Source organism: Symphalangus syndactylus, chromosome 4 (assembly GCF_028878055.3).
Source record: "Symphalangus syndactylus isolate Jambi chromosome 4, NHGRI_mSymSyn1-v2.1_pri, whole genome shotgun sequence".
Lineage (NCBI taxonomy): Eukaryota > Metazoa > Chordata > Mammalia > Primates > Hylobatidae > Symphalangus > Symphalangus syndactylus.
In genome coordinates, this window is record NC_072426.2 from 15531020 (window position 1) to 15555011 (window position 23992).

General features: G+C 35.7%; 1 protein-coding gene across 4 annotated transcripts in view; it reads left to right on the forward strand.

The window, feature by feature from the left end:
• Nucleotides 1–15682, forward strand: part of IBTK (inhibitor of Bruton tyrosine kinase) — a 78959-nt gene extending 63277 nt beyond the window's left edge. For all 4 annotated transcript variants that reach the window (XM_055274164.2, XM_055274165.2, XM_063637839.1 and 1 more), the window contains 4 exons: nucleotides 4003–4152; nucleotides 12508–12579; nucleotides 13412–13544; nucleotides 14367–15682. In XM_055274164.2, the coding sequence (XP_055130139.1) occupies nucleotides 4003–4152; nucleotides 12508–12579; nucleotides 13412–13544; nucleotides 14367–14498 (487 nt within the window). In that variant the 3' untranslated portion in view covers nucleotides 14499–15682. The remainder of the gene's footprint in view (nucleotides 1–4002; nucleotides 4153–12507; nucleotides 12580–13411; nucleotides 13545–14366) is intronic.
• Nucleotides 15683–23992: the final 8310 nt, after the last annotated feature.

Here is a 23992-nt window from a genome sequence, read left to right on the forward strand (position 1 = left end):
CAGATACGATAATAATGAAAAAGTTTGAAATACCAGGAGAATTACCAAAATATGACACAGAGACACAAAGTGAGCATGTATTGTTAGAAAAATGGCACGAAATACTTGCTCCATGCAAGGTTGCCACAAACCTTCAACCTGTTTAAAAACACAGTAACTGTGAAGCACAGCAAAGCAAAGCACTTCAGTATAAATTGAAATTACTGTTATTGAATTGCTGAATAATTTTCTTTCTTGAATTCTTACAAGGCTACAAAGTATTTTAACCTGAATTCTGGATAAAACATTAATTATTGAGTGAATATAATGTGATATAATTTTTCATGTGATTATAAAATTATGAGATGGCCACATAATTCAGTATATCACTTGATTTTTAATCAGATAAACATAGAATGTAAATACTTGTAATATATGCTTGGAGTAAAAATGGAATAGATTGTTTTCCTGAGAACATATCTCGTATGCATTGGTTTAAAAAAAAAAATTGGAACTTTTTTTTGTTTTTGAGACAGAGTCTCACTCTGTTGCCCAAGCTGGAGTGCAGTGGTGCAATCTTGGCTCACTGCATCCTTGACCTCCTGGGCTGAAGCAATCCTTCCACCTCAGCCTCCCGAGTAGCTGGGATCACAGGTGTGCATCACCATGCTCAGCTAATTTTTTGTTTGTTGTAGAGATGGGTCTTCCTGTATATTCCCAGCTGGTCTTGAACTCCAAGGCTCAGCAGTCCTCTTGTCCCCACCTCCCAAAGTGTTGGGATTACAGGCATGAGCCACTGTTTCTGGCTGAAGTTAACATTTTAATCAGATTTACAGATTGTTATTTACAGAATGTATTCATGACTGTGGTGATTTATCTGTTTTTTTTTTTTTTTTTCCTGAGACGGAGTTTTGCTCTGTCACCCAGGCTGCAGTGCCGTGGCACAATCTTGGCTCACTGCAGCCGCTGCCTCCTGGGTTCAAGCACTTCTCCTGCCTCAGCCTCCCGAGTATCTGGGATTACAGGTGCACACTACCATGCCTGGCTAATTTTTGTATTTTTAGTAGAGATGGGGTTTCACCATGTTGGCCAGGCTGGTCTCAAACCCCTGACCTTGTGATCCATCCACCTCGGCCTCCCAAAATGTTGGGTTTACAGGTGTGAGCCATCGTGCCCAGCCGATGTAACTGTTTTTTAAGATCCTTCTTAAAGGTACATCGTTACCTGAAGTATCATCTAATGAGATTTTACTTCTTCAAAAGATTTTTAAAAATATGTATACATTAATAAGGTTAATGTGTAATTCATTAGCAAAACATAAATTAGCATTCTAAATATACTTGAGGTTGTGGCAGGATTTTCACTAGTTTGTTCACACATTCATTCGCCTAGTCTGTACAATTCCCAGTGTTTATAGTTGTACTCCTGCTGCTGGCAGTTAGGTGTGGCAATGGAAAGTATTAGAGATAACTGGGTTTTTGCATGAGATTGAAGTTCCAACCAGGCAAATTTTAAATTTAATGTGAAAACACTAAGTATGTATGGGATTTGGCTACTTCTCAAAATTAAATGTTTTACTTGGAGAAATAATAGAACATTTCTCATCAGTCATCTTCAGTGGAAGAATACATCTTTGTGGCCTGGCTTGATGTTTGAATGTAAATTCTTTCAAATTCCATTTACAGCTAACCCATACAATATAAAACAATTTCAATTATTTAACATTTTAAAGCTAAAATATTATTTAGAGTAAAATTACAGGGCTTCTTTTGCTGAGGAGCAAAATTCTGGTTAATGTCTAAAATACTTCTCCATAAATTTTCTGTGGTTGTTAAGGTAGAAAATAGCTGGAGCTTGTGAGTTAGGAAAATAAAATTGTGGGAAATCAGGCACTGTTTCCAATTATGGCATAGTCAGTGGAAAGAACAATAAAACATATTTGAAGAAATCTTTTTGTCAATCCTTATGCCAGTATCACACGGTCTTAGTTCATTTTGTGCTGCTGTAACAGAGTACCACAGACTGGGTAATTTATAATGAACAGATATTTATTGGCTCACAGTTCTAGAGGCTGGGATGTCCAGTATCAAGATGCCGGCATCTGGCAGGAGCCTTGTTCCTGCTTCATAGCATAGTGGAAGGCATATGCCAGCAGGGTGAGAGAGAGCAAAAAGGGTTAACCATTCTCAGTGATAATGGCACTAGTCAGTTTGTGAGGCACCCTCATTACTTAAACACCTCTTAAAGGTCTCATCTCACAATACAATCACGGTGACATTTACATTTCAACATGAGTTTTGGAGGAAATACATTCAGACCTAGCATATACTATCCTGATTAATTGGTTTTGTCTTCTTCTAACTTTCTATTTTTTTTTAAAAAGAATGCTTTGGCTAATCTGGGATTTTTTATTCTCATGTAAATTTTAGAATCAGTTTGTCAATCTTTGCAGTTAAAAAACCTGGTGAGATTAATTCAGTTTTTAAAATAGATATAGTCTATATAGATTTTCTGTTATTTTCAGTAATGTAGTTTTTTAAAAAAGATATTTGTCTATTCCATGTAAATTGTCAAATTTATTTGTGTTAAGTTGTTTATAACATTTCTATCTTTTTTTTTTTTCTCTGTTTTGTTTTTCATTTTTTGAGACAGAGTCTTGCTCTGTCACCCAGCCTGGACTGCAGTGGCCCAGTCTCGGCTCACTGCAACCTCTGACTCTCAGGTTCAAGCAATTCTCATGCCTCAGCCTCCTGAGTAGCTGGGATTACAGGTGTGTGCCACCATGCCCAGCTAATTTTTGTATTTTTAGTAGAGACAGAGTTTCATCATGTTGGCCAGGCTGGTCTCAAACTCCTGGGCTCGAGCGATCCACCTGCCTTGGCCTCCCAAAGTGTTGGGATTACAGGCGTGAGCCACTGTACCTGGCTCTATAAGATTTATTTATTACCCCTTTAATTTCTGTAATATCTTGTATTAGTTATTTATTGCTTCATAACAGATTATACTTGAACAACAGCTTAAAACAACCAACATTTATTATCATTATTCCTTTGGGTCAGGAATCTCAGCTAAATGCCTCTGACTCAGGATCTTCCACAGTGCTGCAGTCAAGGTTTGGCCAGGGCTATAGTCATTTCAAGGCATGACTTGAAGAGGACCTACTTTCAAGATTACTCAGATATAGAATTCTGGATTGACATTCTCTACCTCTTTCATCATATTAAAGATTCCTTTCCATCGTCTTTTGGGCTTCGTTGTTTCAAATAACAAGCTACTCATTTTCATTCTGTGTTGTGTTTCTATGGCTGCTTTCAAGATTTTCTGTTTAGCTTTGGTTTTCAGCTGTTTATTATGTGCCTAAGTGTGGTTTTCTTCGTTTTATCTTTTTTGGGGTTTGCCAAAATTCTGCAGTCTTTAAATTTGTATCTTCCACCAAATTTGGGAAAATTTTGGCCATTGTTTCTTTTTCTTTGCCGTATCTCTCTTCTTTATTTCTGGAACTTCAGTTAACACATATGGCAGACCTTTTGATTTTATCTTATAACTCACTATGGGATAATTTTCTTCAACTTCTCTTTTTTGTTTTTCAGATCCAAAAATTTCTTTTGGTTTATCTTCAAGTTTACCAACTCTTCAATCTATACAGTGAATTTTTAAAAATATATTAAAAATTCTTGAATTTTCATTTTGCTCTTTTTTTAATAGTTTCTTTTCTTTTGCCGAGCTTACCTATTTTTAATGAGCTTTTGTTGTTGTTGTTATCTGATGCATAGTTGTAATAGCTATTTTAATATTATTGCTAATTTTAACTAGTCTGAGTTATCTCTAGGTTTGGTCTTCATTGATTGCTTTTTCTAATGGAATAGTTTCGGATATTTCACAATTGGCAGCAAGAATCCAACATCACATTGAAAACTGCAATTGTATATTGTAAAATTTTTGGTATACGTTCTCTTTTATAACTTCCAGCAATGCCCTTCTACAAAATGGATGTTTTAACATGATCTTTGCTTTCTTTTGCAGGGCATCTTCTCTGCATTCAGTTTCATCCAAGTCATTCCGGGATTTCTTACTAGAAGAAAAAAAGTCTGTTACTAGCCATAGTTCAGGCGATCATGTCAAAAAAGTTTCTTTTAAAGGAATTGAAAGTTCTCAGGCACCAAAAATTGTCAGGTAATAAAACAAACTTAAAACTAATACATTTTCTACCTTAAAATATTCTGTGGTGGTTTTATGTTCTGAAATAATCTTTAAAACTTTATGAGGCAGATTTTTGTACACTCTTTTACATTCAGAATTAAAATTAGCATGTTTAAATTCCTTCCCCACTTAAAAAAAATTGAAACAGTTACTGAGATAGAATTGACTTAAAATCAATTGCATCTATTTAAAGTATACATTCTGTAGTTTCAGCATATATATACACTTATGACACCAACACAGCATTCAAAATGGTGAACATAAGCATCATTTTCAGGTGTTTTGTCATGTCCCTTTGTAATCCCTTCCTCTCTTCCTTCTGTTCCCCCCTCCCAAGCAGCTACTAATCTCCAATAAAGACTAGCTTGTACATTTTAGAGTTTTATATCAGCAGGGTCGTGCAGTATGTACCCATTGTGAAATCTGTCTTCTTTTATTCAGCATAATTATTTTGAGATTTATTCATGCTGTTACGCGTATCCATTGATTCTGTTTCATTACTGAGTAGTATTTCATTGTATGGGTATACCACATACAATGTGTTTATCTGTGCATCTGTTGATGGACCTTTAGGTATTTGCAATTTTTTCTCTAGCTATTTTTTAATTTTAATTTTCATGAAAGTAGAGATGGGGGTCTCATTATGTTGCCCAAGCTGGTCTCAAACTCCTGGCCTCAAGCAGTTCTCCTACCTCAGCCTCCCAAAGTGCTAGGATTTACAGGCATGAGCCACTACATGTGGCCTAGCTATTTTTGATACTGCTTTAGAAAGTCCAATGTATTTTAAAAAAAAGTTTCATATTTTAAATGCCTACATGAAACATCAAAATCTATCTATAATTTAAAAGCAGTATTTTCAGTGAGCTGTCATCAAACCACTGCACTCCAGTATGGGTGACAGAGTGAGACCTGGTCTCAGACAAAACAAAACAAAATAAGTAAGATATGTTACGTCCAATTCAAGTGCATCAAACAGATAATATAAACTTTTCTGACTGAAGCAAGGAACGGAGACTGGGAGCTATACTAGTTTAATGTCACTGTACCTGCCCTGAGGAACTATCAAAGTCTTCTGACAACAATGTTTGGAAACTCCTGATTTAGATTAAATGTTTACGCATATTTTTATTGTTAGTATTGTGACTGTCTTCTTTTTTACAGATACTTACATTTAGGAGGAAAGTTCTTGAGCCGTTTTCTTGCAATACAGAAAATCAAAGAACAAAAAATATCTGAAGTCATCTCCCTAACTTGTCTAATACTTCTAGCATTAAAATACTATTTTAAAATAAAAATCTTAGGCTGAGTTCGGTGGCTTAATGCCTGTAATCCTAGCACTTTGGGAGGCCGAGGTGAGCAGATCACTTGAGTCCAGGGGTTCAAGACCAGCCTGGCAACATGATGAAACCCTGTCTCTACAAAAAATAGCAAGAAAAATAAATTAGCTTGGCTTGGTGGCATGTTCATGTAGTCCCAGCTATTCAGGAGCTGGGTGGGAGGATTGCTTGAGCCTGGAGTTAAAGGCTGCAGTTAACCATGATTGTGCCACTGCACTCCAGCCTAAGTGACAGAGGGAGACCCCGTCTCAAAAAACAAAACAAAAAAACCTTAAATGGAATACTAACATATGAAACAGATTAAGCCTTTTTGCATATTAATTGATAAATTACAATTATAATTATGATAGGCTTATAAATATAAAACTAGGTACATAGTCTTAAAATTGTCTATCAAACATTTATTGATTATGAGCTTTGTCATTATGCTAAGTACTAGAGTTGCAGTGCTGAACAAATTAGTCCCCGCCTATATAGAACTGTCCTCCTTTCTTGTTTTGCCATAGAAAACTTATCTCTCCTATCTTAGGCCAATACCTGTGCTTTTATCTTAATGCTTCCCACTTCAGAAGCCTGAAAACTATTAATTATCCCTTTTCTTTCTTGTGTAAGATTCAACCTTTTCCTTTTAATTAGATTCTTCCCCTCTGGTTTTGAATGTGCTCAGGTCTCTCATGTGGTCTGGGCACACTTTCTTCTATCAGCTGTCCTATCATTACCAATTCTCCATCCCCTTCACAGCCAGATTTCTCAAAAGATTGTCACCTCCCACTCAGTCCATAATTCATTCTATCTCCCAGCCCCATTACTAAACTGAAGCAGTACAGGCTAAGTTCAGCAGTGACCTTTATATTGCCAACACCATCCACTTTTTATTTGAGTCATCATACTTGAAGTTCAATTACTGGTCATCTTGTTTCACTTTATATTCTTTCTACACTATCCATTTAATGAGCATATGTTCAGTCATCAGACATGTACTAAAGACTCAAAATTTGTATCTCTTGCCCATATCTATCATCTGAGCTTTAGACTTAATCTCTTATTGACCCTACCATTCTATCTGGATGTTCAGAAAGACTGCAAACTTCATGTCCAAAACTAAACTTAATGTTTTCCTCATACCCATCTCATAAAACCAAAATCAAACAAAAATATAGGCAAAACATAGAACAGCCTGTTTTTTCGGAATTTTCCTCCTCAGTAAATAGGAAGAATTTGTGTCTTTGGCACTTCCATTTTCTTCACAAATACTCAGTCTACTGTTAGAGCATTCCAGTTTTATCTCTTAAATATTTCTCAAATCCATATACTAAATTTTATCTCCAGTGCTATCACCTCTGATTCAGTCTACTGTGATACTTCACCCGGGCCACCAGAGTTACCCTCCTGACTGGTCTTGCCTTTCTTTCCTCCAAATATATTAAGCCAGTGTGTTCTTTTTTAAAATTCGGAGTTTACTGCTTTTAAGAGAAAAGCTATAGCTTTCTTAATATGGCCTTCAAGGCCTACATAGTCTGGCTCCTGCCAGCTGTCTTTAACTTGATTTTGTAACCTGACCTCTGTATTCTAGTCATCTTGGCCTTCTCTTAGTTCTCAAATGCACTTTCCTTCTTTCCACCTCCTTACTCTTTGACAGACCAACTCTGACTCTTCTTTCAATATCTGTTCAGTTAATTCTTTGGAGAAGTCTGACTTACTGAGGCAGTTTGCTGTTGTATGTTCTCATAGTACTTCTTTTTTATTGTATGTTCCACATTTATTAGTGTGATTCTTTAATATTTGTCTACTCTAAGTATTTTCATGTTTGTATGTTTAATTATATGTTCAATGAGAGCAAGGAGGATGTTTGTCTTTGCTCATCATTTTACTACCAGTGTTCAGAATGGCTTCTGGCATGTATTAGGTGCTCAGTGAGTCTAGTGAATGAATGAGTAAATTAATTAAAATTGTAACCCTGTTTCAAGTAACATTTGTTTCTAATGTAGTGAGTTATATTGCATGTCTTAGATATATCAATTTAAAGGTATGAAAATTAAGATAATTTTTGTATTTTTATATTTTAAATATTAATATTCATTGAAACTTAAAAAAAGTCTTTAGATATATAACGATTTGTCATGGAACTTAAAATATGGATCTGCGGTTTCATAGTTGATCACTAGAGTGTGCTATAACATCAGGGCTCTTAATTATAAGTGTGCCCTGTTATACTGCTTTGGAAGTTTGACTCAATGGAGTTTATGACAGTATGACATATCCATAGCTTCAGTATTTTTGGTATGGGAGTTAATGTTTTAAATAGCTGTGGCTATCACTGCTAGTGATTCTGAGAAAGAAAACCTATAGCTTTGTGTTTCAGGGTTTTTTTTCCATCATAGAAAACATAATAAGTATGCTTTTTTAAAAAGGAAATATAAAACATTACAGACAAACTAAAATATTCATTAATTTGCAAATTATGGGCTACCTGGTACTGGCCTCTGTTGGGTATATATAAAAGTAGAATGTATAGGTGCAGCCTTTAATGTGTCTGAAATCTAGTTGATAAATATTAATATACATACATGGAAGTTAAATGACAGAATAAGAATGAAATTACGATACAAGGGCCAGGCGCTGTGGCTCATGCCTATAATCCCAGCACTTCGCGGGGCTGAGGTGGGCAGATCACATGAGGCCAGGAGTTTGAGACAAGCCTGGCCAACATGGGGAAACCTTGTCTCTACTAAAAATATAAAAATTAGGCCAGGCGTGGTGGCTCATGCCTGTAATCTCAGCACTTTGGGAGGCCGAGGCAGGCAGATCACCTGAGTTCGGGAGTTCAAGACCAGCCTGACCAACATAGAGAAACCCTATCTCTACTAAAAATATAAAATTAGCTGGGCCTGGGGTGGCACATGCCTGTAATCCCAGCTACTTGGGAGGCTAAGGAAGGAAAATTGCTTGAACCCAGGAGGTGGAGGTTGCGGTGAGCCGAGATTGCGCCATTGCACTCCAGCCTGGGCAACAAGAGCGAAACTCTGTCTCTAAATAAATAAATAAATAAATAAATAAAAAGATAAATAAGTAAGTAAATAAATAAGCTAGCCAGGCATAGTGGTGCATGTCTGTAATTTAGCTACTAGGGAGGCTGAGGCAGGAGAATTGCTTGAACCCAGGAGGTGGAAGTTGCAGTGAGCCAGGATCATGCCACTGCATTCCAGCCTGAGCGACAGAGTGAGACTCTGTTTCCAAAAACAACAACAACAACAACAAAACAAAAAGAAATTACGATACAATATGGAAGTATTAAAGAGATTACAATATGGTGAAGTACCAAATGAGTGGTTCTGAGAAGGAAAACTGAGCATGGGCTGGTGTTGTCAGGAAGACTTCATTGCAGAAGAAGGGCTTGAGCTGTGTTAGTTCGTAAGCACTTTTTATATTCATTTCCAAATATTTTATTATTGTATTTATAAGCATGTGAAAAACATTAGAAAAAAGAGATCACTTAATTCTTGATTCCTTTCATTGTCATAAGCTTTTGAATACAGGATGGGATTTTTAAAAGAAGAAATAAGAGAAGATGGGGCAGTATAAACAGAGGAAATCGTGGGAGTTAAGAAGATAGGAATGCTTATGGTCCTTTGGGGAGTTAGGGTGCCAGGGGTGGGGGCTCATCTCAGGAAATTCCACAAATTATACATTCTTGTTTTAGTTGTAGAAAATGTGAGTTTTTTCCAAGGTTAGGGCAAGAATGACAATGTTGTTTGAGGGTGTTAACATCTAAAAGTGAGCAATTTGTACAATTTTTATTTGTTTATTGTTACTTAGGTATTCTTTTTTATTTCATGTGCTTTTATTTCCCATTTTCCTTTCACTGAAATGTCCCCTTATGTAATTCTGGAAAGAAAATGTAAGCTTGTGTTTCTTTTTTTTTTGAGACAGAGTCTCACTCTTGTCACCCAGGATGGAGTGCAATGGCGTGATCTCTGCTCAATGCAACTCTGCCTCCCAGGTACAAGTGATTCTCTAGCCCCAGCCTCCCCAGTAGCTGGGACTACAGGCGCCTGCCACCATGCCTGGCTGATTTTTATATTTTTAATACAGACAGTGTTTTGCCATGTTGGCCAGGCTAGTCTCGAACTCCTGACCTCAGGTGATCTGCCTACCTCAGCCTCCCAAAGTGCTGGGATTCCAGGTGTGAGCCACTGCGCCCAGCTGAGCTTGTGTTTCTAATTAGTGAAAAAAACTACTTGTGAGAAAATTATTCTGTGATTATATCAGCTCCAATCTGATATAAAAATCTTTCTAATTAAGCTAGTACAATTTTTTTAAGGCCAGCTGAGCAAAGAATAATTTAGTTCCTTTAAAGTGTAAATGTGACTATTAATGTTTTTTGGTTTGAACAAAAATCTTTTTTTTTTTTTTGAGATGGAGTTTCGTTCTTGTTGCCCAGGCTGGAGTGCAATGGCTTGATCTCAGCTCACTGCAACCTCTGCCTCCTGGGTTCAAGCGATTCTCCTGCCTCCACCTCCTGAGTAGCTGGGATTACAGGTATGCGCCACCAAGCCTGGCTAATTTTGTATTTTTAGTAGAGATGGGATTTCTCCACGTTGGTCAGGCTGGTCTCGAACTCCTGACCTCAGGTGATCCACCTGCCTCGGCCTCCCAAAGTGCTGGGATTACAGGCGTGAGCCACGACGCCTGGCCAGAACAAAAATCTTTTAAGGAAAATTTCAGTTAACCTTTTTATGTTGCTGTTTATTTTCAGAAGGCTAAATTTTATACAGATTGTCTCTTGCGATATCTACTTCTATGTTGCTAATGTTGAAAACTCAATAATGCTGTATTTATTATTTGAAAGTTTAGAATGTTTTTGATATTTGTTTAATCATAGCTCTATTTTATTTGACAAATTTGGTTCATTTTAAGATGAAATTTTGACAAACTCCACATTGTTTGGATAAATTTGTAATTAATGAAGTTATCCATTGAAAAATCATGAGTGGAAAAAGTTATGGAATTGTAGTCTTAGGAAACATATTTGAGATTCAGTATAACATTATACAGCTCTTTCTGAGTCTTTCTGTACCTCAGTTTCATCATATGGAAATGAGAGTAGTAATACCTATCATGCAGGTTTACTACAAGGCTTATATCAGTTTGTAATTCAGTACCTATATCTCTAAGAAAAGTTATCAATAATTTAAAGCAATAAAGAACCTAAAAACCTCTGCTTTTCATTATCATATACTAAAAAAATACCCTTTGAGTTTCTGTTTCAGTCATTAATTTTCTAATTAATTTTTCATAAACAACTATTTCCAAGTATTCTGCTGGATACTGAGATACAAAGATGAATGAAACACAGTCCTGTTCCCCAAGAGACTAGTCTAGCAGTTAAGATTGACATGTAAACAATAATAACAGTATGTGATGCTTTATCATAATGATTGAAGTTTTGTAGGAGAGAGAAGGTGACATTTGAGCCAACTGTAAAAGAATGAGAAGACATTTGAAGTTGAATATATTGTAGAATAAGGGGAATAGTAAAAATAAAGGTAGCTGTGTGATCATGGAAAAAACACTGTACTCTAAATCAAAAAGACCAGATTTTTGTTATCTCTCTTCTACTTATCTAATTTGTGAATCAGACAAATTATATAATATTCTTTGATTTTTAATCTCTATAATAGTTAATATATGCTTTCTTCACAGGGTATTGCAAAGATTAAATGGGATAATACACATGAAGTAGTTAGGCTTTTAGTAAATTTGTTTGCCCACACATTAGGGCTAAACATTTTACCTTTCAGTGCATTTTGTACTCTGGCCCTATTGTTTCTTTTAAACTTTATTTCTCTTTAAGTTTCTTCCTTACCCTGAATTCAGGCATTCTTTGCTTATTGAAGAGAACAGCCTGCCTTTACTTAAATAACTGAAATCTTTTTTAGGTCCATGTATTTGTACAACCAAAATTCTTTCTAATTGTACGTCTCCTCAGCTTTAATGTCATTTCCTCAGTGAAGCCATCAGTATATACCATCTTCCATATTGTATTTTTTCTTCTGTGCATCCATAGTACTTTATACATTGTTTTATCATTGCTTAAGTATATTTTTAAATCTTCCCCATCAGAATTTTTTGAGGGAAGAAGATTGGGTTTTAATCAGCCTGATTTTCAGCACCTACAATAATCCTGACATGCTCAATAAATGTGTGTAAATGAATCACGAAGTCAATATTTTAGGTCCTGTTAGTTTACTGTTTGACTCTGTTGTTACACCTGTCTAGTTAGTCCTCAGTTTGCTCATTGCTGAAAGAGAGCATTGGAGCAATCCAGATAATCTCTAGGGACCTTTCTAGCTGTAAAATTCCATAATTAGGTCCATCTGTATTGTACCTTTTTAAGTTTTTCTCCTTACTGGAATGCTTCTTACTGCTTTCATCATATACCTCTTTTTTATTATCTTCTCAAGTTCATTCTTCTCCATGAGGCCCTCTCAAATAATTAAATATTGTGATTTTTATAGTTGTTATAGGCAGTGTAACTCAATTTGTTATACTGTCTTAAATTCTGTTCTGTTATTTTATATGTCATTTTGTATATTGTTTCCTCAACTAGCATGTGAATTCTTAGAAGGTAAAGATCATATTTTATATTTCTGTCCTATCTATAATCCTTTGCTCATAAAGTATATTAGTTCCTCACAAAATTTGGCTGTTAATTATCTGATTTAGAGATTATTGGTTTATCTGGTACATATATAATATTATTAGAAATAGGCTATTTCTTGCAATATCTTTCTCTATGATATTTTATACAGAAGGTTTTATAAATATAGATTATTTTGTTTACTTATAATTTTAAAGGTAAGCTTGACTGCACTGATTTAATTTGCCTCTGGAGTCAGGAGTTTACAATTCTTCCTCTGTATCTATTAATAAGCAGTTTGACTAATATTACTAGAAGCTTTAATCTTTAATTTTGTCATTTGTTTTGCAGATGCTGTACCCATGGTACCCCAGGACCAGAAGGCAACCATATTTCAGATTTACCACTTCTAGACAGTCCCAAGTAAGGTTGATTGATAAGTTATGGGCCTCCAAAGCTAAGTTGCTGCTTAGCATTGAAAACCTTAAGGCTGAGTGCAGTGGCTCACGACTATAATCCCAGCACTTTGGGAGGCTGAGGCGGGAGTTCAAGACCAGCCTGGTCAACATGGCGAAACCCTGTCTTTACTAAAAATACAAAACTTAGCTGGGCATGGTGGCGCACGCCTGTGATCCCAGCTACCTATGAGGCTAGGGCAGGAGAATCGCTTAAACCTGGGAGGCAGAGATTGCAGTGAGCCGCGATCATGCCACTGTACTCCAGCCTGGGCGACACAGTGAGACTCTGTCTCAAAAAAAAAAAAAAAGAGAATAAGAGAATGTTAAGAAATTGGGAATAGTATGGTGTTGAGTAGAATTGTATTACTTGAATCCTCTCTGTACTGTAGTTTGAGTTACCTTTCTGTTCAGTTATGTTGTTTCTGCTCCCTCCCCATTTCCTGGTACTTTCCAAAATTTTCTTTCTAATACTGGTCCAAATAAAACATTAGTTCTTCTGTTTTTCAGTTTCTCACCTCATCATTCTGTAATCTATGTGAAAGCTTCCAGGTTCGCTCATTGTAGGTCACTGGAAAAAATTATAGCATTGCTAAAGAGTATTTCAGAGAAAATTTTGCATGCAAAAATTTAGGAAGATGAGTGAAACTCATCATTCTGTAATCTCTGTGAAAGCTTCCAGGTTCGTTCATTGTAGGTCACTGGAAAGAATTGTAGCATTGCTAAAAAGTATTTCAGAGAAAATTTTGCATGCAAAAATTTAGGAAGATGAATGAAACTCATTATTATTATTCTTTCAGTCCCTGGCTATCTTCTTCAGTGACTGCTCCATCCATGGTAGCCCCAGTCACTTTTGCATCTATTGTAGAAGAAGAACTACAACAAGAAGCAGCTCTTATTAGAAGTCGAGAAAAACCGTTGGCTCTGATTCAGGTAAATAACATACTTAGTAGGGTTTAATTTAGAGAAGAACTATATTTCCTACTTAGGTTTTAAGAAAATCATGTTTGTTTGTTTTGGACAGGTGCTTGTATCTATGAAATTAAAATGTAAATGCCAGGTAAAATTAAACTGAGGCATCTAGCAGTGTATGTATTAGTTGTAGATATTCAGGGCAATTAATTTATGACTAATAAATTATGATAAAGCTTATATTTTTGCTTTGGTGATACTTTGGATTATTTTAGTTTTTTAAAATGACCAGTAGAGAATTTGGCAGTATTCTCTAGTGCTACCCTTGGCTTCTGTATCAGTAAGAATTCTAAGATTGTAAGCGACAGAAGCCCACTCTGGCTAACTTAAAGAAAAGATAATTTATTTGAGGGATATTAAGATTCCATAGACTTAGCTGAAAGACCAGACAGCCAGGCTTGGAAACAGAAAAGACCCATAGTAGCAGTGGAAAGCTCAGAAGCAAGATTTAGAAGACTTATACAACAACGCAAAGTATCTCACAGAATAAAGCTATTGGAATGAATGAATTTTAGCAATCATTTTCAGTTTCTTTTTCCTTCTGCTCAAGATTCAAATTCAAGAGCACATGGGTATCTCATGATTCTACCTCAGGCCTCAAGCTTTCTCTTTGCCACAGAGATAGCAGGATACCTGATTTAAAATGGAGGATACCTGATTTAATTTCACTGTATTGTATCCATGGAAAGTGATAGTTCCTCAAAAGGAAATTGGAAGGCAAATACATCCTGCTTAGCTTATAATTAAAAGAGTAAAGAGTCTTCTTTCCCTTCCTCCTTTCAGATTGAGGAGCATGCCATACAAGATTTATTGGTTTTCTATGAGGCATTTGGCAACCCTGAAGAGTTTGTCATTGTTGAAAGGACACCACAGGGACCACTGGCAGTACCTATGTGGAATAAGCATGGATGCTAGTTCACTGTGGAGTTGAGATGCATTTTTCATAATTATAAGTTTGTTCATATAAAGAAAAGCTGTGGAAAAGAGTCTTAGAGATTTTGTAATATCATTCTAAATAGATTAAGAAAAGATAATTTCTTTACTGCAGTTAAATCATATAATGTTTGTATGATTAAAAATAAATTTCTCAGAATCGTGATTTTAGTAACTTTATATAAAATGTGTGAGACAAAAACTTATTAAGGTTAAATATAATTGTTTCTTCTGAATAATCTAACAAAGGAAAATATAAGTGATTGAATCATAAGATATAAGGGGGGTGAAGTATTAAAAATAACTTTTTTGTTTGATAACTTGAGAATTCAGAAGATTTTGCCAAGTATGTGTTGTTGCTTGACTTCTTAAATATGGCATTGATGAATTTAAAGTAGAAGCATCAGTTATTACTTCTGATTCATTAATGGCCAGAATTTTGTGTCTAATAGTTGTGTCACCATTCTTGTTGCTTTTTAAAAATCAGGCTAGGCATGTGGTCCATGTCTATTCAAAGCTTGACCTGCACAAATGCCATATTTCTGTTTGGACCACATATTCTCCATTTTGCATTAAGCAGTAGAGTACAGTGGAAAGCGAATAAGTATACTGATTATTCTGAACAGTTTAGTCCCAAGAGAATAGCTTTTTTTTTTTTTTTTTTTAAAAAGATTTGGAGTCATTATGGGTTATTTTTGGTGGGATGCAGGATCTTAAAAATGCCTAATTGTAAGAGAATCAATTTCTGAAAGTGTTAAAATTTCTGAAAATAAATGCTTAATTACATATACAGGAATTAAATAGTTTGGAAGAGGGTTGGATTATCATTACCTTTACAATACTGTGTAATCAGAAGTTCTCTGAACCTCAGTTGTACATCTAGACATAAAAATTGTTTTCTTTATAGGATGTTGTTTGGTTTGTTTCTGAGTGTTTAAATTTTTCAAAAACAAATGTTAAATTTGTGCTTCAGTACCTAGATAAATTGGAAAGGTTAATGTTCTAGTTTCTGGAAGATAAGCCTGGGAGACACATAAGCAATTCACTGCTATAATTTAGTTGATGTAAAATGACGGAAACTGACTCAATATTTCAGGTTTAGCTCTACCCAAAAGCAGCAGACATGTAAGCAGATGTGCAATAAAAAATGATCTTGATCCATTTCACTAATGTGTGCTTGACATTTTTTACTATATTGACATTTATTATGGAAAGAGTTAATAATTATTTTTTCTGATGTGCTACACTAATAGCCAGTATATGGTTAAGTTGATGCTGTATTTATTCTAAGACGGATTTAAAAAGGCAGTTTTCTAAATATGAACTTGTTAATTTTTGTATGTGTGTTTGAGTAAATTGAGAAATGAATTTTATAAATGTTTTATTGATGTTGCAGTAAAGAAGCCTTTTGAAGTAATTGATTTCATTTGAAGCTTTGATTCTTCTGTATATATTGACATCTTTAATATTTACAGATGCTGTAAAGTGATGATTTTTTTGCTGTCCTCCATGCTGCCTGGGAAGCACTCTTGGGGGTCTTTGTTGGATGGGGTGTGAAAGAGGGGCACGAGCTGAACCACATCTGTGAGGCTTTAGGCAGTTACAAACCACAACCAGAGCAGTTGCACTTTATGGTCTGTTTTATGTAGTGAGGTATTATATATAATTTTATTGGGAAAAAAGGAGTTCTTTTGCTAGTAAAGTTAAATAGAAACACTGCCATAAACTGTATTTCTTCATAAATAATTCCATGAAGATAGCTATCTGACAAATTACTGTCAAAAAGCCCAGGAAAGTGATAAGGGTTTTCTTTCTCCCCTAACAAAATAACATTATTCTGCTACAGTATTCATCTCTAATTCCATAACCTCAAAAAGACCTGATAGAATTGAAGAAATACTGGAAATGACAAATTTAAAAGATCAGTGGGATAGAGAGATCTTTAAGATTTATGAAAACAATTACAGAACTCTTTTTTTTTTTTTTTTCTTGAGGCACAATCTCACTCCATCACTCAGACTGGAGTGCAGTGGCAGGATCTTGGCTGACTGCAACCTTTGCCTCCTGGCAGAACTCTTCAGCCTGAAAAAGTGATGGTTGGGTAGGACTTTGTGATAAGGGTATGTCAGAGGCAGAATATGCTTAAAACTTGCAAAATCAAGAAGACTGCTAATCAGGTAAAGTCAAATTTGTTGACAAAATACTGGGATTCAGGACTTTTCTTCAAGTCCTAAAGAGATGGTTTTTAAAATAAATTTAAGAAAACCCAGCTTTATATAGGAGCAATATCCAGTCATTTGAAAAAGTATTGCTAGTTATGTCTGGGTTGATTCCCTTTAACTGTTTTGGAGGCCAGGGTGTATATATTTGTTCATGATAAGGTGTAAATAGCTCTTTCATAAAATTTTAGATCTGAAGCCTTATTGATTAATTTTATGTATATTCTCTTCATTTTATAAATTGAAGAAAGCTGGCCAGGCGTGGTGCTCATGCCTATAATTCCAGTACTCTGGGAGGCTGATGCTGGTGGATCACTTGAGGCCAGGAGTTCAAGACCAGGCTGACCAACATGGTGAAACCCATCTTTACTAAAAATATAAAAATTAGCCGAATGTGGTAGTGGGCGCCTGTAATCCCGGCTACTTGGGAGGCTGAGGTGGGAGTATCACCTGAGTCAGGGAGGCAGAGGTTGCAGTGAACCAACATCATGCCACTGTGCTCCAGCCTGGGTGACAGAGTGAGACCCCATCTCGAAAAAAAAAAAAAAAAATTGTACGTATAGTGGTGGAGCCAAACTTGACCTGATGTTTCTCCCAAATGTGCTTTAAGCTTTGCTCATGCTGATCTCTACCTAAATTTTTCTTTTTCTTCAGATAAAATTCTACCTATCCATAATTAAAGCAATCAAAATTCTCTTTCCTTTATAATTTTTCTGGTTTCCCTCCATACACCCTCAAACATAAAGTAACATAAAATAAAAACAGTAGCATACATGGATCAGCTATGTTCTCATTTCCTTGTAACCCTATACCTTTTAGGGTACTTGTCATATTCTGCCATTTTGTTTTTCTATTAATCTAGTCTTTTACTAAATTACTTGTCCTTTGAGGGCATAGACTAGGCATTCTTTTCTTTCTTGTGTATGTGTATGTTTAAATCTTTTAAAATCTTGAACCATAACATAAAGAGGTAAGTGCACAAGACAAAAATATTTAGCTAAGTAATTTACCAGTAAGTCAAGAAATGGACCATGACAGCACTTCAGAAAGAGGTCCTGGATTTGATTTGCTAACATTTCAATGAAGACTTTTGCATCTGTATTCATGAGGGATATCAGTCTGTGGTTTTCTATTTCTTTTCCTTTTTTTTCTCCTGTCTTTTACTCTGGTATCACTGTAATAGTAGCCTTATAGAGTGAATTGGGAAGGATTCACTTTTATGGAAGTGTTCATAAATGATTGGTATTATTTCTTATTTAAATATTTGATAGAATTGACTAGTGGAATCATCCAGGTATGGGATTTTCTTTGTGGGAAGATTTTAAATTATTATTATTTTTTCAATTTCTTTACATATTACAGGCCTGTTGAGATTTTCTATATGTTCTTTATTCAGTTTCAATAATTCATGTCTTTCTAGGAATTTATCCAGTTCATTTCAGTTGTCTAGTTTGTTCATAGTAGTGCCTTACAGTCCTTTTAATTTCGTAAGGTTTAGTGGTCAAGTTCCTCCCCACTTTTGTAATTTTGGTAATCTTTATTTTCTCTCTCTCTCTTTTTTTTTCCTTAATCATATCAATCAACATTGAAGTTGTCAAAGAAGTTATTGAAGTGAAAGAACCAACTTGGGGTTCATTGATTTTTCTCTATTCTCTTTTCTTTTTCATTGGTTCTGTTCTCTTTATTATTATTTTCTGCTTCCTTTAGCTTTAATTTGCTGTTCTTTTTCTATATATTTAGGCTTAGAGAGTTCTCTTTTTCTCAAATACAGGCATGTAGACCTGTAGATTTCCCTCTAAGCACTGCTTTAGCTGCATCTCATAAATTTGTATATGTCATGTTTTTATTTTCATTCAGTTCAAAATATTTTTAAATTTCATCTTGATTTCTTCTTTGAACTATGGATTACTTAAAAGTATATTGTTTAATTTTCAAGTATTTGGGAATTCTTACCAAATATCTGTTTGTTATTGATTGCTAATTTACTTTTGTTAAATTTGGAGGACATATTTTGTATTATTTCAGTCCTTTTAGGTTTGTTGAAATATCTTTTATAGTCTAGTATATGTTCTGTCTTGGAGAATGTTCCATGTGTACAGGAGAAGAATATTACTAAATTGACATCAATCTTATGAAATAGTAGCTTGTAAGACTTTGTATGTTTGTATGTTTCCTGTGTTGAGGACATAAATGTGTCTACCTAAACAAAGGATAAGAATCTGAGGAACAAAAAAGATGGGCCATATGGTAAGGGTTATTGCTTATTTGCAGATCCATCCTTTGTTCTCTACTATATCTTGTGAAATTAATCTCTAGGACTTTACCAACCAGCTTATTTTCCCTCTGACATCCAGTTATAACCCTCCAAGTGATTCTGATGTGTACTAAAGTAGGTATTTTGAGCCGTAAGAGAAAGAAAGATATGCACAGGCTTGATAACCATTTGGAGCACTAGCAGAAAATATTGGCGTGTTGGCAGGAGAAAGAGAATGAAGCCTTTTTTTTCTGCCCTCTCTCATGATGTTGTTAAGAGCCACAATCATGAGAAGGTCACAGCTCCTGTCGGGCGGCTCTCTCCATACGACAATCTCTCCAGCTTCTGGGGATGTTGCTTTCCCACACCCTCAGGCCTAGGAATGGCAAAAGATCTCGCGTTGTTATCTAGCCCAACTAACTGCAGTATCCATTGTGGTTTTCCTACATCCTGCCCATACTTTTATAAATAATTTAATAATAATTCTCCCAAGTTGAGAGTGCTGTCTGTTTCCTGCTTGGACTCTGATTGAAAGATGATCTAAGTAATGGAGGGAAGTAATAGAATGTAGAGATTTTGTTTGTTTGTCTTTTTGAGATGGAGTTTCGCTCTTGTCGCCCAGGCTGGAGTGCAGTGGTGCGATCTCAGCTCACTGCAACCTTTGCCTCATGGGTTCAAGGATTCTCCTGCCTCAGCCTCCCAAGTAGCTGGGATTACAAGCATGTGCCACCATGCCTGGTTAATTTTTTGTATTTTTTTTCTTTTTTTTTTTAAGTAGATATAGGGTTTCACCATGTTGACCAGGCTGGTCTTGAACTCCTGGCCTCAAGTGATCAGCCTGCCTCAGCCTCCCAAAGCGCTGGGATTACAGGGTGAGCCACCACGCCTGGCCGAATGTAGAGGTTTTGGTTCAAGGATATTTTACCTAGAAATTTGGCAGTGAACAGATTTATGAGAGACACAGATGGTAGCTTTTAAATAGATGGTGTGTTTGTTTTATATATATTTTTTAAAAAGGAGCTCTGTGCATCTAGAAGGCAGAAAGAGAGGAGTCAATGCATATAGAAAGAGACTGAGATGCTGGAAATACAGAAATAACGGTAGAATGAGAATGAAGATAAAACCAAGAGTACAAAGTTAAACTTGTTGGAAAGGAAAGAAGTGCTACTTAATTTTCTTAAACTGAGGGAAAGAAATTGAAGATAATTTTATTGATTCCTAGAGTAGCAACATCAACATCACTGGGAACATGTGATAATACAAATTCATGGGCTTCGCCTCTACTGAATTGGAAACAGGAAGGGGTGCCCGGCAATCTGTTTTAACAAGCCCTCCAGGTGATTCGGATGCTTGCTAAAGTAGGTATTTTGAGGCGAAAGAGAAGGGAAGATAGGCACAGGCTTGATAGTCTAGAAATATTTCCTATTGCATAGCAAGGGTTGGTAACTGGAAGAGAGTGGAAAACATTTGCTATACAAATTTAAAAGCCTTAAATTTTGTTTATTAGGAATGGGAGGCTTTTCATTAATTGATAGTGAAAGGGAGATGTTTGTAAGTTGCTTACTTTTAAAATCTCAAATATTTAGTACAGCTTTAAAAGATTTTGAGATGTCCTTGGGTGCCCTAGAGTTCACTAATTTTAATTATTTATAACTTTTGTGAAGAAAACAAAAGTTTTTCCAGCCAAATGGTCTGTTAAAATAAAAATTAAATGGCTCAGACTAAGAAGATGTGGAAGAAATTATAGGGCCAGACTCATTTTCAGATACTCAAAACAAACGATCAGTTGCCAAGTAATCAAGTACCTTTTTTACATTCTCTCACCTCATCCATTCTTTATACATTTAATTATGTGTATATGTGCTTTTTAGATCCCATACCTGTATAATTATCTTTAATTTTTAGTTTAATTTGCATAGGAAATGAATAACTGGCTACATTAAAAATTTTTTGTTTTGATTGTGAATTTATACTGTAAGTATTTTTCAAAATACTTACAATGTACTTTAGCTGTGGTGCTCAACTTAGGATATATTTGGAGCCCCTAAAAGATAAAATCTGATAAATATACTCCTTTTAAAACAAAAGCCATTTGAAATAGCGCATATCCATAATACCCTTTTAAAAGACTGAAAAAATTAAGGGAATTTCCAATCCCTTCACCTTCATGTGAAAAGGTAAAAGAAAGATTTGGAGATAATACACCTTTTTCCTTTTTAGTAGAGACTTTAAGGCACAATTTAATGTGCAGTAGGATTTCTTTTTTTCTTTTCTTTTCTTTCTTTTTTTTTTTTTTTTTGAGACAGAGCCTCACTCTGTCTTCAGGCTGGATGGAGTGTAGTGGCGCGACCTTGGCTCACTGCAACCTCCACCTCCTGGGTTCAAGCAGTTCTCCTGCCTCAGCCTCCCAAGTAGCTGGGATTACAGGTGCCCACCACCACACCCGGCTAATTTTTTGTATATTTTTAGTAGAGACAGGGTTTCGCCATGTTGGCCAGGCTGGTCTCGAACTCCACCCACCTCAGCCTCCCAAAGTTTGAGGATTACAGGCGTGAGCCATTGCGCCCGGCCACAGAGCTCTCTATTCAGTATAAAGATAGAATAAAGGTATTTTCAAATAAACAAAGTCTCTAATAAACCTACCATATACCCTTTCTTAGAGGCTGCTGGAGAATGTACTCCACTAAACGAAGAAATAGATTGAGAGGAAGACATGATATCCAGGAAATAGGGTAATCAATAATGAAGAGGAGTGACAAGTAGGAATCTCAGTTTAATGGTGAAGGGAAAGTTTATCAGACCCAAAGAGCAAACCATTCTGGTGAACTGAGGAGAATGGCAGGCCCCAGGAAGGTGACTCGAAAAGTGACAATTGGGTTATCTGACAGGTTTAACGATGGAAAAATGTTGAGAGAAGCTTTACAGAGCTGTCAAAGGCTGGCTAAATATTTTATCCAAAGAGTTAAAAACAAAAAGCAACATATTAAATTATCTAGAGGTAGCAGAAAACAAAGCAGAAAGAAGAAACCATTAAAAGAGTGGAAGTTGATTGGCTCTGGGCTGAAGTCAGGGGACAACTGTTTTGGTTTAAATCTTTTTTTTTTTTTTTTTTTTGAGAGGGAGTCTCGTTCTGTTGCCCAGTCTGGAGTGCAGTGGTGCTATATCGGCTCACTGCAAGCTCTGCCTCCTGGGTTCATGCCATTATCCTGCCTCAGCCTCCCAAGTAGCTGGAACTACAGGCGCCCGCCACCATGCCAGGCTAATTTTTTTGTATTTTTTAGTAGAGACGGGGTTTCACCGTGTTAGCCAGGATGGTCTCGATCTTCTGACCTCGTGATCTGCCCACCTTGGCCTCCCGAAGTGCTGGGATTACAGGCGTGAGCCACCACACCCAGTCATGACTGCAGTCTTTGTTAATACAGCAGTATAAATTCATATTCAGAACAAAAAAATTTTAATGTATCCAGTTCTTCATTTCCTATGCAAATTAAACTAAAAATTAAAGATAATTATACAGGTATGGGATCTAAAAAGCACATACACACATAATTAAATGTATAAAGAATGGGTGAGGTAAGAGAATGTAAAAAAGGTACTTGATTACTTGGCAACTGATCGTTTGTTTTGAGTATCTGAAAATGAGTCTGGCCCTATAATTTCTTCCACATCTTCTTAGTCTGAGCCATTTAATTTTTATTTTCTAACAGACCATGTAGCTGGAAAAACTTTTTGTTTTCTTCACAGAAATTATAATAATACCGCGCCTGGCTGGTTTAAATCTTTTAAAACAAGGTTTGACTTTTTCAAGCTCTGCATATATATCACTTTTATAATTAAAAAAATTTAAAGTATAAGCTCTAAAATGTAAGTAGATAGATGGCTTTATAGAAAAGAGAACCAGACATAATTCTTACTCATACAAATGTTAACTTTATGTTTTTAATATTTTAAAATTTGAGACTATAAAGCAATTACCTTGAACTTAGTTAACATGAAAGCTATTATTATTATTATTATTATTATTTTCTTTTTTTTTTAGACAAAGTCTCGCCCCGTCGCCCAGGCTGAAGTACAGTGGCGTGATCTCGGCTCACTACAAGCTCCGCCTCCCGGGTTCACGCCATTTTCCTGCCTCAGCCGCCTGAGTAGCTGGGACTACAGGCGCCCGCCACCACGCCCGGCTAATTTTTCTTTGTATTTTTAGTAGAGACGGGGTTTCACCGTGTTAGCCAGGATGGTCTCGATCTCCTGACCTCGTGATCCGCCCACCTTGGCCTCCCAAAGTGCTGGGATTACAGGCGTGAGCGACCGCGCCCAGCTGAAAGCTCTAATTATTAAGCCAAATTTCCTTCATGAAATAAGCCACAGTTTTTGAAAATGCATCTATCTTCACCGTGTCTTATAACTACCAGATATTTTAAGACAAAGTCTGTGGTGGAATATAAAGTAAGCCTTTAGGTTATTTACGTATATTAACTCTTGTTTTATAGCATTTAAACTTGTTTCATATTTAAAACTTATTTAAGTTTTAAATTAAACTTACTAAAGGTAAACCTTTGAATCCATTATGATGTGTTAATGCGAAGAGACATGTAAGTTGTATATTCTGATAAATGCCCAATGTAGGCCATATAGTTATAGCACATTTGAAGAAATCCAATTCTAATACACATTAATTGCTGAGTTGTCTTAGCAGCTGGACTTATTAACTGGCAACTTAGCAACTAGTAAATTAGCAACTTACTAACTGGACTACTATGTAAAGAAATTGATTTAAAGGAGGATAACAAAATTAGTTAAGATTTATGAATGCATGTGCCAATTTCTATTAAAGTTAAATACTTTTAAAATTGGTTTTAATTTTGTGCTCCACTGGACTTCAAATTCTATAGAATCACAAGAACATATGAATCCTAAACGTATTCTGAAAGTAGAAATTAGAGCTTTTTTACAAGTTACTGGTTGTTCAGAAATCCAAATTTTCATGCTTTAATATAATAAAA